This window comes from Xenopus laevis, chromosome 4S (genome assembly GCF_017654675.1).
Source record: "Xenopus laevis strain J_2021 chromosome 4S, Xenopus_laevis_v10.1, whole genome shotgun sequence".
Classification (NCBI taxonomy): Eukaryota; Metazoa; Chordata; class Amphibia; order Anura; family Pipidae; genus Xenopus; species Xenopus laevis.
Genome location: NC_054378.1, coordinates 99,143,327 through 99,159,751, shown reverse-complemented (window position 1 = coordinate 99,159,751; position 16,425 = coordinate 99,143,327). Strand labels below are relative to the sequence as shown.

Below are 16,425 nucleotides of genomic sequence, written 5' to 3'. Positions count from 1 at the left end.
GTTAGGATCCCAAAATATAAATGAGCTGGTGCACTGCACATCAGCCTGTTTGTATAAATTGTTTCTAAAGCACAATTTTTTCAGTTCAGGGAAATAGCACCATAATCTTAAATGCATATAAACACTTTTTCTCTTGCCTAGATTGGGGGACACAGGCACCATGGGGATTGAAGATCCTGTTGCTTGGAGGATGGACACTAAACAGTTAACGAAAACTCCTCCTCCTGCACTGGGCTTCATCCCCTGCCTACTTCCTGTACCCTCAGTTTTACTTTAGTGTCCTCAGAAGGAGGACGGATACTTCTGACTGGGAGCAGTGGTACTGATTGATTCTTGTGCCATGTCAGCAATGGGGGCCCGTGTTGTCTTTCCTGAGCCCCCCCAGCCGAACACATTATGCCCTCAATGCCTTCCCGCTCTACGGAGGTCTGCAGGCAGATGCTCCCTCACCACCCTGGGGCCCTTGGTTTCCGCTCTCCGGAGGCTGCACCAGAGACCCTAATCGGGGTACGCACCAATATCTGGGCAGACAGCGAAGGGGGTAAGTTCTTTGTCATTACCCCTTTTTTCTCACCCCTCTCGGTTAGTTTCCAGTCTGTCTGCCTTACTCCTACCTTCATGGGAGAGCTGGGTACCTGGTGTACGTTTTATTAACAAGTGTCCCTGGGTATCTGCAGCAGAAATAGAGAGGTCCGTTACATGATAGGTCACTGCGGAGCTTTCCCGCATTAGCACATGCGGCCGCCATCTTTGAAGTGGGCTCACTCAATGTGGAGACCTTGCGGCGGCCATTTTCTTTTTGGGACGCTCGCGTCCTATCTGATAGTGTCTACCTTATCGCGGTTAGGCTCTCGGGAGAAGTTACTTCTCTTAGTGCAGAGCGCGTCCCCTGCTGAGACTCCCGCGCTCTTCTTGCGGCCGCCATTTCGCTTGTGGGCGGTTTGCTCTATGTAAAGATAGCGGTGGCCATTTTGCTTTTGGGCCAATGCGACCTATCCGTTGCGTCACTTCCGGTCGCCATCTTGGATCTGTGTGTTGCGGATTCTGCTGGATCTCTGTTCTGGAGACGCGAGGAAGCTAGGCTCTGTGAGTAAATTGTCTTCCTCTTCTATGTGCGACCGCATGAGTTAATATGTTTAGCATATGCTCCTCTCGCCCACACAGGTTTTTTTCCACTTAAGGGGAAGGTTCCTGACAACTTGTCACAACACTTACCCAGCAGTTCCCCTGCTTACCTTCCTTAAGGGGAAGAGACAACCCTATTGCCATGACTGACAGGGCAGAAGGGGTACCCTCCACTAAGCGGCAAAATAAGACCCGCACCCCACCCCAAATTTCCTATCTTGCATGTTCTTCATGTAAGACCAAATTTGACTCTGCCTCTGCTGACCCAGAGTGTATATCTTGTAGGCCTGGCTCTACCCCTGCACTTGATTTGCCTAGGGCAACCCTACAACCCAGCTCAGCGATGGCTTCGGCTTCTCAATTGAGCTCGGACTCTGAATTGGTGCGAGCACTCTCTCTTTCCCTGGCAGGACTCCAGAACCTAGCCAGAATTCCAGAAACCCTAGACAAGGTGTTAGAACACCTTTCCAATCAACCACAAAAGAATGAGTGCACAGGCGACGGTTTCCAAGCGCCCCCATCTTCCGAATCCCCAGACGAGGAAGATTCAGGAGAAGAGGGTCAGGTGTTGTCAGGCGAAGAGTCAGATCAGGAACAGGATACTCCCAGATCTCAAAGGGAGGTAGAATCACTTATTCAGATGGTTCTACAAACCCTAAATATAGAAGACACTTCAGCTACCGCAGAACCAAGTAAAAACATTTTTAAAAAGCAGAAGAAGACTTCATATGTCTTCCCAGCTTATGAACATCTAGATGATATAGTAAAGGCACAATGGAAAATTCCAGACCGCAAGGTTCAACTGTCAAAGCGTTTCTCACAGACTTATCCCTTCCCTCCGGAAGCTACCGAGCTCTGGTCTTCCCCACCGGTGGTGGACCCTCCAGTGTCGCGTCTTTCGAAGACCACAACCATACCAGTGGCGGACGCAGCTTCTTTTAAAGACCCCATAGACAGGAGGTTAGAAGGGTTCTGTAAAGCCATTTTTTCAGCGGCAGGAGCGGCTCTGCAACCGATCTTTGCCACAGCTTGGGTTTCAAGAACAATGGAGATATGGGTGGAGCAAGTAGCACAACTTATTGGGTCCGAGGACCCATCTACAGATCTACTTCTGTCACAGATTGCTGACGCTAACTCTTACATCTGTGAAGCAGCACTTGATGCAGCAAAACTGGTTGCCAGGGCTTCATCACAATCCATTGCAGCCAGACGTTTTCTATGGTTGAAGAATTGGTCTGCGGATCTTACATCAAAAAGATCTCTGGTCAGCCTTCCTTTTGCGGGAAAGCAGCTTTTTGGAGCAGAACTAGAAAGAATAATATCACAGGCAACAGGTGGTAAAAGTACCTTGCGACCGCAAAACATACCCAAGCGCACCATTTTCAAGAGGAGACCATTTCTGCGGCCCTTTCGTCAAGGTCAAGGCCACAGACAGAGAGCACAAACAGAGAAGCACCAGACGTCCAATCGACCCAGATATCCAAACAAACAGTCACAACTGGTCTGCGACCAGGAACACCACAAAATCATCACAGGAAAAATCCACCTCTGCATGAAGAGGTGCCCACCCCCGAGGGTGTCTTACTAGGCGGCCGCCTAAGAAACTTTCGGGAGGTGTGGAAACAGAGAGTCCAAGACCCTTGGGTACTGAAGGTAGTATCTCACGGCTACCTAATAGACTTTTTACAAGTTCCACCAAGGAGATTCTTTATGTCACGAATTCCCTCAAAAGAGCCAAGGCGATCAGCATTTCTAAGTATTATCCAAGACCTTTCATCGTCGGGGGTCATACAGCAGGTCCCACAGCTAGACAGGGGCAGAGGCTTTTATTCCAACCTGTTCATAGTTCCCAAAAAAGACGGATCCTATCGTCCTGTGCTAGATCTCAAGGCAGTAAACAAATATGTCAAAAGACAGCATTTCAAAATGGAATCCATACAGTCGGTCCTACTGTCTCTAGAAATGGGGGAATACATGACGGTGATCGACATAAAAGACGCGTATCTTCACGTGCCGATACATCCCAACCACTACAGATTCCTTCGTTTCTTCGCTGCAGGCGAACATTGGCAATTTGTGGCACTCCCCTTCGGACTCTCCTCAGCACCACGAGTCTTCACAAAGGTGATGGCAGCAGCTCTAGTAGACCTGAGACTCCAAGGCATTGGAGTCATACCGTACCTAGACGACCTACTAGTCAAGACTTCATCCCGCTCCCTAACCACGAGTCACCTACAAACAGTAGTAGACAGACTGACTCAATTAGGTTGGCTCATCAACTACCAGAAGTCAGCATTCACACCTGCACAGCGGAGAGAATATTTAGGTCTTATGATAGACACATCGCTGGGGAAAGTTTTTCTCCCACCTGCCAAGATAGATGTCTTTCACACAAGACTGATGATCATTCAGAGAGAAAAATACATACCACTACGAGTAGCCATGAGAGCACTGGGGACAATGGTAGCATCAATCCCAGCGGTACCGTATGCCCAGGCACATACAAGACCACTGCAGAGGTTGATCTTACGGCATCAGAGACGGAAGCGTACAGAGCTAGACCGCAGGATTCTAGTAACAGGTCCAGTTCAAGAATCAATGAAATGGTGGCTCCAGTCATCCACGCTACAACCAGGAAAGTTGTTTCCCAACCATGCATGGACAATAGTAACAACAGATGCCAGCCTACAGGGATGGGGAGGAGTACTGGAGCAGCACACTGTCCAGGGCAAATGGAACCCAGGAGAAAGATCTCTTCCCATCAACATATTGGAACTGAGGGCAATATGGCTATCCTTGTCCCACTGGACCCACATTCTAAAGGGTCGACCGGTGAGAATCCAGTCAGACAACATGACAGCAGTAGCCTACATAAACCACCAGGGGGGCACAAGAAGCCAAACGGCTTTGGCCGAAGCACAAAGGATACTGCTATGGGCAGAAGAGAATGTACCAGCCATCTCCGCAGTACACATTCCAGGAGTAGACAACTGGGTAGCAGACTTCCTCAGTCGAGAGACAGTACATCAGGGCGAGTGGAGCCTTCATCCGGAAGTATTCCAACTGATAGTGACACGGTGGGGTATGCCAGAGGTGGACTTGATGGCGTCAAGATACAACAACAAGCTGCCAAAATTTATGGCGAGAAGCAAGGACCCGTTAGCGACAGCGGTAGACGCTCTAGTAGCTCCGTGGCCGTTTCACAGGGTATACGTGTTCCCACCACTCGCCCTGCTTCCGCGAGTCATCAGAAGGATAAAGGAAGAGAGAGTAGAGGCAATACTGGTGGCTCCATTCTGGCCTCGCAGGCCATGGTTTGCAGAACTCATACAGCTAACAGCAGACGCTCCATTCCGACTTCCGCTCAGAGAAGATCTTCTAACACAAGGACCGATTGTCCATACGAATTCTCCACGGCTGGATTTAACGGCGTGGCTCTTGAGGCCTTGATACTTTCCAGATCTGGAGTACCACGAGAGGCTTTACCTACCTTATTAAAGGCCAGAAAGCCGGTTTCAGCTCGTATTTACCACAGAATATGGAAAACCTTCATTGCATGGTGCGAAGCTAACTCCAGGAACCCACAAGTAATGAATGAGGCAAACATACTGCGTTTTCTTCAGGAGGGACTGGATAAGGGGCTAGCCCTTAGTTCATTGAAGGTCCAAGTATCTGCGCTATCCATTTTCTTCCAACACCAGTTGGCGTCACGCCAAAACATCAAAACGTTCCTACAAGGTGCTCTGCGGCAGGTACCCCCATACCGTCAACCAATTCCTCCATGGGACCTTAACCTAGTACTATCGGCAATCCAGGAACAACCGTTTGAACCAATCACGGACATTCCCTTGCTTATACTGACGGTTAAGACAGCATTTCTACTAGCTATCACGTCCGCTAGAAGGGTGTCTGAGTTGGCAGCTCTATCCTGCAAGTCTCCGTTTATAGTTTTCCATATGGACAAAGTAGTTCTGAGACCGACGCCGGATTTCCTTCCTAAGGTGGTGTCGGAATTCCACCTTAATCAGGACATCGTTGTACCTTCTTTCTGTCCAGATCCCAAGACACAGATAGAGAAGAAGTTACACACATTGGATGTGGTTCGCACTCTAAGGACATATATTTTGGTTACCAAAGGTATAAGAAGAACTGACAGTCTCTTCATCATTCCGGAAGGACCAAGGAAGGGCCTCCGGGCATCAAAGACAACGATCTCCAAATGGATCAAGGCTGCCATCTCAAGGGCTTATGTAGCTAAAGACAGACCTCCACCCTTTCAGATTCGAGCTCACTCGACCAGGTCTCTAAGCACCTCCTGGGCGGTACGCCACCAGGCTTCCGCTGACCAGATTTGTAGGGCTGCAGTGTGGTCATCACTACACACTTTTTCCAGGTTCTACAAGATACACACCTTCTCCTCAGCAGAAGCAAGCTTTGGGAGAAAGGTGTTACAGACCGTTGTTAAATGAACACTGGGGTGTAAGTCCCGCCCTCATGGGTAGCTTTGGGACGTCCCCATGGTGCCTGTGTCCCCCAATCTAGGCAAGAGAAAAATAGATTTTTGTACTTACCGTTAAATCCTTTTCTCTTGTCCTACATTGGGGGACACAGGCCTTCCCTCCCTGATTAAAATTCCTAGTTAAATTATACAATTCAAACACACAGTTGAAGTGTGACATTATAATGTACATAGTTTATACGGGGTGAGTGTTCCTCTTCTGTTTGCATTTGGGTTTAATAGGGTTGTCCTTCCTTCTTCGGCCCGAAAACTGAGGGTACAGGAAGTAGGCAGGGGATGAAGCCCAGTGCAGGAGGAGGAGTTTTCGTTAACTGTTTAGTGTCCATCCTCCAAGCAACAGGATCTTCAATCCCCATGGTGCCTGTGTCCCCCAATGTAGGACAAGAGAAAAGGATTTAACGGTAAGTACAAAAATCTATTTTTTTTTTGCGTCACTGGCCCTTTATATGCCCATTGTTTAGAGCTTATGTACAATGCGAAGTGGAACCTGTCCCTCTATTGGTCCTTACTACCTATTAGCCTTCATTAAGTTGAAGCTAAATCTTGCAAAAAGGGCCTGTTAGATAACATCCAAATTCAGTGCACCCTTATTTGTCAAGACGTTCCAATCAAAATGCAGCTATGTACAAATAGTCAAATGAAGACAATATTTTTATGTTTAAAAAATGCTTAATTACTGAAAACTTATTTATGAAGCACCTACATATTCCACAATGCTGTACAATAGAATGGTTTATACAATGTTCAAACTGTAAAACACTCTTTTACATAGATTTTTATATTTTATCTTCATTTCCTACATTTAACAGTAAATTTTGTTAACTCAAAGGGGTTGTTCACCTTCCAACACTTTTTTCCGTTCAATTGGTTTCAGATAGTTCACCAGAAAGAAAGAGACTTTTTCCAATTACTTTCTAGTTTCTATGTGTGACGTTTTTCTAATATTGAAGTGTAAAGTTTAAATTTTTGCCTTCTAAAGCAGCTCTTGGGGGGGGGGGAGCGCCGACCCTGTAAACTGTTCTAAATTGACACATTTAGTTGATACACTTGTTATTTATCCCTGCTGAGCAGAATCCCTGAGTTTCATTAAAGACAGCTGTTAGAATTGATACAATAGTTGCTAATATTAAACAGATAATGCTGAGAAATGTATCAACTTAATTGTATCAAATTGTAACAGTTCAGAATTACTGAGCTACCTGACTCAAATACCAGAGACAGGGACTTTAAACTTTTGGGAAAACTGTCAAAAATGTAAAGTAATTGAAAAAAGTCTTTAATTTCTGTTGAACAATCTGAATGAAACCAACTGAACTGAAAAAAAAAAAGTGTTAGGTGAACAACCCCTTTAATTCTAATTTGTTCCTATTTTGTAGCAAGTACAGTTATATCTTGACGTTACTGAGCTCAGACAAAGGGCTTGAAATCTTCATTAATACCCCAAGGGAGCATTTGGGAAATGCTTTAATTAGTTGATCCTGAGCCTTTAAGAAGCAGAAGCATGTTGCATGCGATAATGCAGGAAAATAAGCCTTAATTTGTCTCTGGGGCAGGTTTGAGAGATGCTTACTTCAGCCTCCCTTGGAATCAAATCTTCCATTTTACAGGTGTTGTTACAAATGAATTGTTGATGTTTAGAAAAAGGGTATTGATCTCATTTAAGAGGTTTTATTTTCAATCCTTTTCTTTGCAGTGTGGAGTAAAAACAAAGGGCCGCCAGCTGACAATGGGACTTCAGCTTGGGGTGAGCCAACTGAGCCTGCTCCAGGGTGGGGAGAAGGTGAGGAGTCGGGTCCACCAAATCCAGGATGGGGAAGTGCACCTCAAGTAACTCCCAGTGCCATGAAATCTGGTAAGTTTGCTCGGCAACTGTAATAAAGATTATATGCATCTGGAGAGCGAGCAAGCAAAATATTCACTTATCTTAATGGGTTGCTGTTATAGAGCTTTTGCTCCCCTTATGGTGTTCCCTAGCCATGCCAGTCATCAAAGTGTATTTACCTGGAATATACTATTGTCTAGTGACATTAAAAAGTGAAAATATTTTATTTACTTATTAGTTATATTGGACTATCCAGCACTTACAAATAAACTATTACTTAGCAGCAAATCTTCTTTTTTACATGAGATCTTTTTAGTTAATAATCCTGTTGAGTGCCATGTATGACCTCTATTTAATCTTCCTGTGTAAGAACAAAACCCATTGTATTCTATTCATCTTATCTGTTATAGAAACCTTTGCCATTTTCCCCTGTTCAGCTAGGCTGTCCTATGACTACACTGCAACTTATTTATATAAACTATAGCAGTGTTTGTAAAACAAACACAATTTTTTTTACCAGTGTATGGTAAATGCATATAAAGCATGTTTGTTGTTACTGGACGTGGAGGAACAACTAACGAGCATTGCCGGACATAATTACAATAATATGATATTTGGGTATGGAAAAGTAATATGTTTATCTTCAGATACGGACACTAAAAAACTACTTTTTAAAATATGAATGTACATTTAAAGTAACCCATAGGTCATGTTGATCGTTTCTTGCTGAAAGGTCTGTTTTTGTCGCTAAGATTAGTTGCCCGGCAAAATATCTCTGCTTCTTCGGGCGACTAATCTCCCCAAACTGCCTCCCGCTGGCTAGAATCTAAATCACCGGCGTGATGGCACTCGGAGCACTTCGTTTTCCGAAGTCGTACAAAGTTGCCTCACGAGGAAACTGGTGTTCCTGCATCAAGAAAGAAGATATGAAATTGCTGCTTACTGAAATTATACATGCCTGTTAATAGTTCTCTAAAATAATTGTTTTGATTTCTCTCACTTCAAAAGCAATTTTGATTGTGTAGCTGTCATGCAGTGATAACTATGTCTCGCTCCTTTCGCTATTGCAGGTACAAAATCTATGCAAGACGGCTGGGGTGAAAGTGATGGGCCAGTGACAGGAACACGTCACAGCAGCTGGGATGAAGAAGAGGAGGGCGGGGTCTGGAATAGTACAGGATCTCAGGGAAGTGGCTCCTCCCACAACTCAGCAGGTTGGGGACAAGGAGGAAAGAAACCACAGATCAAGGTTGGTTCGGTTTCATTTTTGTTTGTTTATTTGATGTAATTAATTTTTGTTACTGAAAGATTTGCTATGTGTTTGGTTTAATATATGGCTAATGTATTAAAGGAAAACTATACCCCCCAAACAATGTAGGTCTCTATTAAAAGATACTGAGTAAAACAGCTCATGTGTAAAACCCTGCTTCATGTAAATGAACCATTATCATAATAATATACTTTTTTAGTAGTATGTGCCATTGGGTAATCATAAATAGAAAATTGCCATTTTATAAAATAAGGGCCGCCCCCTGAGATCGTAAGATTCACTGTGCACACATACAAACCACATGTAAGGTCACATGAGCCAATTAACAGACAGAGTTCTGCATTTTGCTTCCTCACTTCTTCCTGTTACAGTTAGTGTTGTAGTATTTCTGGTCAGGTGATCTCTGAGGCAGCACAGATAGAGTCACGAAATGTGGTTTAAGGCATGAGATGTAAAAGGGCAATATTTATGTAAATATATATTCCAGTTTGGTAAGATTCTTTAATATGTCATTCAATTTGATATAAACTATCTGTTGCTTAAGTATTCATTTTGGGGGTATAGTTTTCCTTTAATGGTTTCCAGACTTCTCTTACATTACTTTGTGATTGCTTTTCAGAAGAGACTTCTGTATGCATTTCTCAGTGTTTGTGTAATGGTGTTTTTATATGCATATTTTACACCATAGAGCTCATTAACAAAGAGCACTGGACACCAAATTTTATTCATCCAAATTTTTTTTTTCTTTGAAGGGGATGTTTGCTTTTAAAGTAACTTAGTATGTTAAGGAAATTGCCTTCATTTTTTGTCTTATACCTTTTTTTAAATTTGAGATTTTTTATTGAATTTTCAGAAGGTTCACAAACAGAAAATGTGTCACCATGTATCATAATAAAAATGCCAGTGGTTGCCTATATTGGTAAACAATATTGTAAGTTTGTGGTGCACCATTTGAGATTTTAGTAAAAACGAAGTGAGAAAATTTGTAGGGGAATTAGATAAGATATAGGTGGAGGGTTTTGGAGGATAAGAAGACATATTATATGCGGGTTGTATTTTCATAAGAAATTAAAGACCAAGGACCTTTTCATTGGAGAATTTAGTCCTCTAACATTCCATGAGATAGCTTTTATCTGTGTCAGCTTTGTGTCTTTGCTCGCCCATAAAGCAGTAGAGAGAGATTGAAGAAAAAGAGAGTGAAGAGGGCAGCTAGAAAAGTAAATAGAGAATAAAAAATTATCCCAACATATCCCACCCTACTTCCCCTAGTAGTAGAGAAGTTTTATATCCATAACATTCAAAATCTTGGAAGGGTGTGCCTAAACTATAGAACCTCGGAACCAGATCAACAGAATTTATACAAAGTTAAAGCAGATTGTGTAATCAACAATTATCTCAACACAGATTAATAGAAGTAAGAGCCCTTTGGCTGCTCCATGGTCCCACTTAAGTCAGGACTTATCCAGGCTGATTGGACCATTTAAGTCTAGAATGAGGTTGACCTTAATAAGTAGTAAATCCGATGCAACTCCTGGACAGCTTGGAACTTCTGGGCTGGGTGACAAAGCCTGAAAAGGCCGGGTATACATCCAGGGGTATGGCTGCATTGCCATTGAGTCGTAAGTATGGTGTTATTTGTCGGTCAAGCCACTGAGAAGCCTCAGTAGGAGAAGTGAAGAAGTGAAGAAGACCCAAAGCCTAGCTGTATAAAACATGGCGTATTGCACACCCGCATCTATGAAGCGTTGCTTAACTGCTGTAAATTGTTGGCGTTGTTTGCGAGGGTCATTGGAGAAATCTGGATATAGCAAGACTGTTGTATTCTCAAAATTTAGTTCCCCTTTCATACGAGCCGCTGCCAGCGCAATATCCCCGTCTCTGGAGTTCAGGAAGCAGGCTATAATGAGCCTTGGTAGGGCTCCAGGTGCAAGTGGTCTGGCTGGTATTCAATGCACTCGTTCAATAATGAAGGTAGGTGAGAAGGTGTCGACTCATCTTTAAACCAGGCTTCTAGGAATATGGTAGTGTCAGGTCCTTGAGCTTTCTCTGGGAACCCGACAATCTTAATGTTTTTCCTACTGAGCAGATTTTTGAGGTTGTCCGATTTGGCCTCCGCTGCCAGTCTACGGTGTAGACAGGGGTTGGAAGTGTCTTCCAGATTCCCTACACGTTGTTCAAAAGCGCCTGTCTGGTCCTCTAACCTTTTGCAGGTCTTGCTGAAGTATAGCAAAGTCTACCTGAAGTTCCTCAACCTTAGCCATTGTCACGGCATCAGGGTAATTGCCGGATTTTGTTGGGTTCCAACGGAGCTATGCTAGCACACATCTGCTTAAATTGCTAGTTGGCCACGCCTCCCCCAAAGCACACAATTTTTAAAAATGTGCACACAAGTTTAGATTGTGCACACACAAACATTTTTTTTTGCTCTCACATCAGGTTTTGGTGGTCCTCATTGCTGCGGCCTTTCGTTTTTTGTGTCTTGTATTCTACTTTATGTAGTCACGATATGTAACACTCTCATTTCAGGGTCCCTTAAAAGGAGGGAGCAATGATTCTTGGATGAACACCATGCCCAAACAGTTCTCCAACATGGGATTGTTGGTGAGTTTTACATTTCTTAACTCTTTTCAAACTTCTAGAAGAGGAATGCAGAATGACAAATTATAGAATAATTCTAATCCCTATAAAAACTCATTTGGGAGAAGGTTTAGTAATATTTATTTTCTTCTGCATTTATTTTACCTGTCCTCAAAGGGGATTCCTCCCATTTATTATGCTGAGAAAAGGCAACTTTTTTTCAGCTTTCTTGTCAGGAACATCCATTCTGGTCAGATGAAAGGAGTTTAGTGCCAAACCTAAAATATTGTCTTGTAAATCTCTGCACAAAATATGGGTTGAATTCACTTTGAAGATAAGTTTTTGCTGGAGCCCCCAGTCTTTCTGGTGGAGAGTAGCAGGTGGGTTGAGGATGTATATCACTGATATTTTTTCCCCCATTCCCGAATGATCTTTTATTTGGGTGGGTTTAACATCAGAATGAGCATCATTCGATCACCATACAAACCCAGAATTGTTTGCTCTGAATTCAGCCGCACTGCCTAAATGTTTGGTCTTGTGTCAGTATACAATGGCGTATATTTGCATGCTAAAATAAGGAATTGATGAACATAGTTTGCTTAGTTAAACTGTAGTCGTATATTCTGCTATTCTGTCTAGCAGCTACGTTTGCTTGCAAGTTAGTCATAATAAAGCATGGTTTCTTTGGAGAGAAAAAAAGGATTTTGCAAAGTACATCTTGTAACTGCATGCATACAGAGCAAATGAAGCAGAAAAGATTAGTATGGGATTATATAAAGATATTCTGTGAACTAAATTGGTTGTAAAGTGAGTTTCTGCACATCTAGTAGTTACAAAGTTGAATAAAGAGAGAGAGAATAGAATGTCACTTGACAGCAGATGGCAATTCTCTCCTGAAAAACGCCCATCACCTCAACCTGAGGTTTTGGTTAAATGTGTTTAAAAGGGAAACTCTTGTTACTGGCAGACACCTCACCACCATCTTATAACTCACCTTTGCACTGAAATATTTCTGCTGATGTTCCCTCAGAGCTTTAAAATTTACTATAATAGGACAAGCGTGCAAAATAAATGCTATTAAATGCTGATTAGCTGCTCTGGTCTAAATTAATAGAAACATCTATTGAATTATTATATTATCCTAGTTGTTTATTATATACTGAATAAAGTACCCCCTCTTGTAAAATATAAGGATATTATAAGTTACCGAGGAGTTTCATGACCACATAAAAACACAAGTCCGAGTGTTTTTATACAGGTGGACTACATTTAACTCAGAGGTAACTTCTAATATCCTCATATTTTGCAACTGGGTGTACTTTATTTATTATAATACACAAGTTTTAGTGAGTCATGTGACAGAAATGACATCAGAACTCACCGTTTATAACTGATGACATCAGAATTCACCGTTTATAAGGATATAATTTACAAGATATTCATGGCTTTTTTTTTTTTTTGTTTTTCATTTATGAGATTTATGTGTATCGTTCTGCTGTGAGATTAAATATGTTAAATGCTTTTTTTTCTTTTTTTATGCAGAGCCAAGTTGATGATCCCTCTGCGACTAAGATGGACCATCCTGGTAAGCTGCTGTATCCGTCAAGAGAGCCCAACCCCTATATAAAAACGACAGAAACTCATACTTTCTTTCTGTACAGGTGGGCTTCCAGATAAGAAGTTTGAGACCGACAAGCGAGGCATGAATCTCGGGGATTTTAATGACATGATGCGGAAGGACCGGTCTGGCTTCCGTCTGAACAATTCCAAAGAGATGGGAGCTGCAGACAGTGGGCCTTATTTTGAGAAGGTAATTGTAAAGAGCACTTCATTGCACACTATTAGCACCCTCAAATAGCACAACCTATTTTGATGTTGTGGGCAAAGCACCAAAATGTACTTGTGTGCTAATGGTCTTATAGAATGCAATAATACCACTTTCTGTTCCATGCAGATATGCAGATAATAAAACGTTATTTGCATTAAAAACCTATACTGCAGTGTCTGCTTTAGTGTAAACAAACGTAAAAATCCAATATATCTTTCCGTTGCTGTGTTTAAAGGAGAGCTAAAGCTTAACTAAAGAAGTAGCTAGAAATGTTGTACATAATGTTTTGGGCTTCTGTACCAGCCCAAGGCAATCGCAGCCCTTTAGTAAGGAACATCTGTGGCCCAAAAGATGCCCCAGTAGCTCTTCATCTTCTTTTCTGCTCATTCGCTTAACTGAGCTTAGGGACTGGCTCACAATATACAGTACACATAGAATATAAATATCACAATATAAGGCGGATTATAATTAATACAGATAATTACTACATGACAGCACAGAACCAGTGCAATTAACATCACAATTTATTAACCAGCCCTGTAGCATCAGCTTATATTATAGACAAACCTCATTTTCTGCTTGATAATTTGTGATGACCCCTAAGCTTAGCTTCTCAACAGTGAGTTGTGAGTCACAGACACTTTCCAAGATGACTACCCCCTTTGACAAGTCCTGGATCACTGCTGCTATTGACAAGCTGAAACTTTAGGCTGGTGCAATAAGTTCAGTATATAAAATATGGTATTTTTAGCCATATTCATTCTTAGGTTTTAGTTCTCCTTTAAATAGGAAATATCTGAGAATTACTGTAGTTAGGGGATTGATGATGTGCTTGCTATTCATGAAAGCCAATCTGTACTTTCCTTAGGTAATTATTGCTTTCATCTCTTCTGGCTGTGGTTCTTGTCTGACTCTAGAGGAGACCAGAATGTTAGATTTTAAATGTCAATAGGACTGTTTAAGGATCACAGTGAAATCTGTATATCAGGGCACTGATATTTTGCATTTGCTGTACTGGTCCACTTCCTACTTTCTTACTTCAGAGTTGTTCTAAAAACAATGACCCGTTATAGAGTTGAATATAGGTTTGGTGGGTGTGGATAAGAAATAACCGATTACTTGTAGTATTAGAATGGTGCACAAATCTCTCTTCTGTGCATTTAATTCTATAAGAAATGTTACCTTGTAATTACATGCATAGGGATGCTAAATTCTGTTATCCATGTTTACTTATGTTCTGCTATAGTAAGAATAGATTTAGGAAGACTGGCTGCCTTTATGTGTATGTTCTATTAGTGGATTCCTCATGAAACGGTTTAGTTTGTCCTTTCCAGCAGATGCTTATTTCAGTTTTTGTCGCATGAACATCAGGGGGCAGATTTATTAAGGATGGAATGGTAAATTCTCTTAGGCATAGAGGCGGGGCCTTTTTCTTCCAACTCTCTCCAGCTTTCAAATGGGAGTCACTGACCCAATTTAAACAACAAATGCTCTGAAAGGCTACAAATACATTGTTACTGCTACTTTTTATTACGTATCCTTCTATTCAGGACCTCTCCTATTCATATTCCAGTCTCTCGTGTCAATCGATGCATGGTTGCTAGGATTTTTTGGATCCTAGCAACCAGATTGCTGAAATTGCAAACTGGAGATCTGCTGAATAAAAAGCTAAATTAACTCAAAAACCACAAATAATAAAAAATGAAAACCGATTGCAGATTGTATCAGAATATCACTCTCTACATCATACTAAAAGTTAATATAAAGGTGAACAACCCCTTTAATAGCCTTCCTGACATTCAAGTTTTTTTCGGAGAAAAAACTCGTATCGAGTTCCGTTCAAATTCAATTCAAGTTTTCGGGTCGGTAATATTCGTTCGATTTTTAGATGTTCACGTTTTTACTTAAACAAGATAGCATTCGGGTTTTGAGGTTATTGGAGTTCATTGGAGGTAAAAGAAACTCTTATCACTCGACCTTTGATAAATCTCCCGTCTGTGTTACTTGTGTAGAAATAGTGCAATAAATAATGACATGGCAGTGTTGTTTTTGCTTGTTGTATGGCGTTTGCCCCATACATTCTGTGTAGAAGCATTGTATATGTATTTGTGAGCCAGATGTAACAGAGATATGCTACTTGCACTCAATAGAATTTCTCTCTCTCTCTGTCTCTCTCCTTTTCCCTCTTGCGTTTTGCATCCTCACTAACCAACACCCACTGGCTGGCTTTAGCTGACTTTGCCTTTCTCCAATCAAGACGGGTGCCTTGGGGATGAGGCTCCCAGTTCCCCTTTTTCTCCCTCCCCTAGCTACAAGCTATCTCCCTCCGGCTCCTCGCTCCCTTCCGTGGGCCTGGGGGCTATTGGTTCTGGCCTCAACCCCCAAACCTTCGCTGCTAGACAAGTAAGAGTCCTCTGCTCCACAAATTTCTTGGTTAGGGAATTCATAAGCTGTCTGTGGGGTTATATGGGCTTGATAGGGAACTAGAAATGTTTTAGGCCTCACTAACTTGTGCAGGATACAGTCTTTCTCTCCTTTGTCCCCAATGTGTAATGAGTATAACATGACAGCAGTTTCTTGTCCATTTCTAATGCCATCATTGTTTCAGTTGTGCATGATATTGTTACCCCTACATGTTTATTTATGGGATGTAATCAAATTGCACCGTTCCTAGATTACTTTACTCAGCTGGTTTGAAACAAGATAGGAAACTAACTGCACGCCTAGAGACCTGTTTGTGTCAGTTGTGGCTAATGCAAGGTGGCCACTTCGGCCAAACAAATACTTTTCCCAATCTTATTAAAGGAGAAGGAAAGCTACCAAAGCACTTTATTGCCAATAGATTATCCACAATAGTGCAAGCTAAAACACTATATTTATTCTGCAGAATGCTTTATCATACCTGAGTAAACTGCTCTAGAAGCTCTCTGTTTGTTTAGGATAGCAACTGCCATATTAGCTTGTTGTGACGTCACTTCCTACCTGATTCTCACCCTGTTCACTCATAGCTCTGGGCTCAGATTACAGCAGGGAGGGGGGAAAGGGAGGGAGAGAGGAGCAAACTGAGCATGCTCAAGCCCTAGCCATGGAGGTTTAAGCTGAAAACAGGAAGTCTGATACAGAAGCCCACGTGTGCACAATATAAGAAAACTGTGTTTCTTTTGACAGAGGACTCAGAGCAGCATTACTTTGAGGGTTAGAAATATTATTTTTTTCTTTTCCACTTTGATTTGAAAACTGATCTCTGGTCACTAGGGATAATTAATACAGCATCTAAATAATAG

At 42.1% G+C, this 16,425-nt stretch overlaps 1 protein-coding gene across 10 annotated transcripts in view; it reads left to right on the top strand.

Annotated features, from left to right (window-relative positions):
• The window catches only part of tnrc6b.S (trinucleotide repeat containing 6B S homeolog), a 92,468-nt gene that overhangs the window by 59,056 nt on the left and 16,987 nt on the right, over window positions 1–16,425 (top strand). For 8 of the 10 annotated variants that reach the window (XM_018261197.2, XM_018261201.2, XM_018261198.2 and 5 more), the window contains 6 exons: window positions 7,338–7,496; window positions 8,537–8,715; window positions 11,263–11,337; window positions 12,856–12,898; window positions 12,975–13,123; window positions 15,374–15,544. In XM_018261197.2, the coding sequence (XP_018116686.1) occupies window positions 7,338–7,496; window positions 8,537–8,715; window positions 11,263–11,337; window positions 12,856–12,898; window positions 12,975–13,123; window positions 15,374–15,544 (776 nt within the window). The remainder of the gene's footprint in view (window positions 1–7,337; window positions 7,497–8,536; window positions 8,716–11,262; window positions 11,338–12,855; window positions 12,899–12,974; window positions 13,124–15,373; window positions 15,545–16,425) is intronic. The other 2 variants (XM_041561627.1, XM_041561626.1) reach the window with 1 other exon arrangement.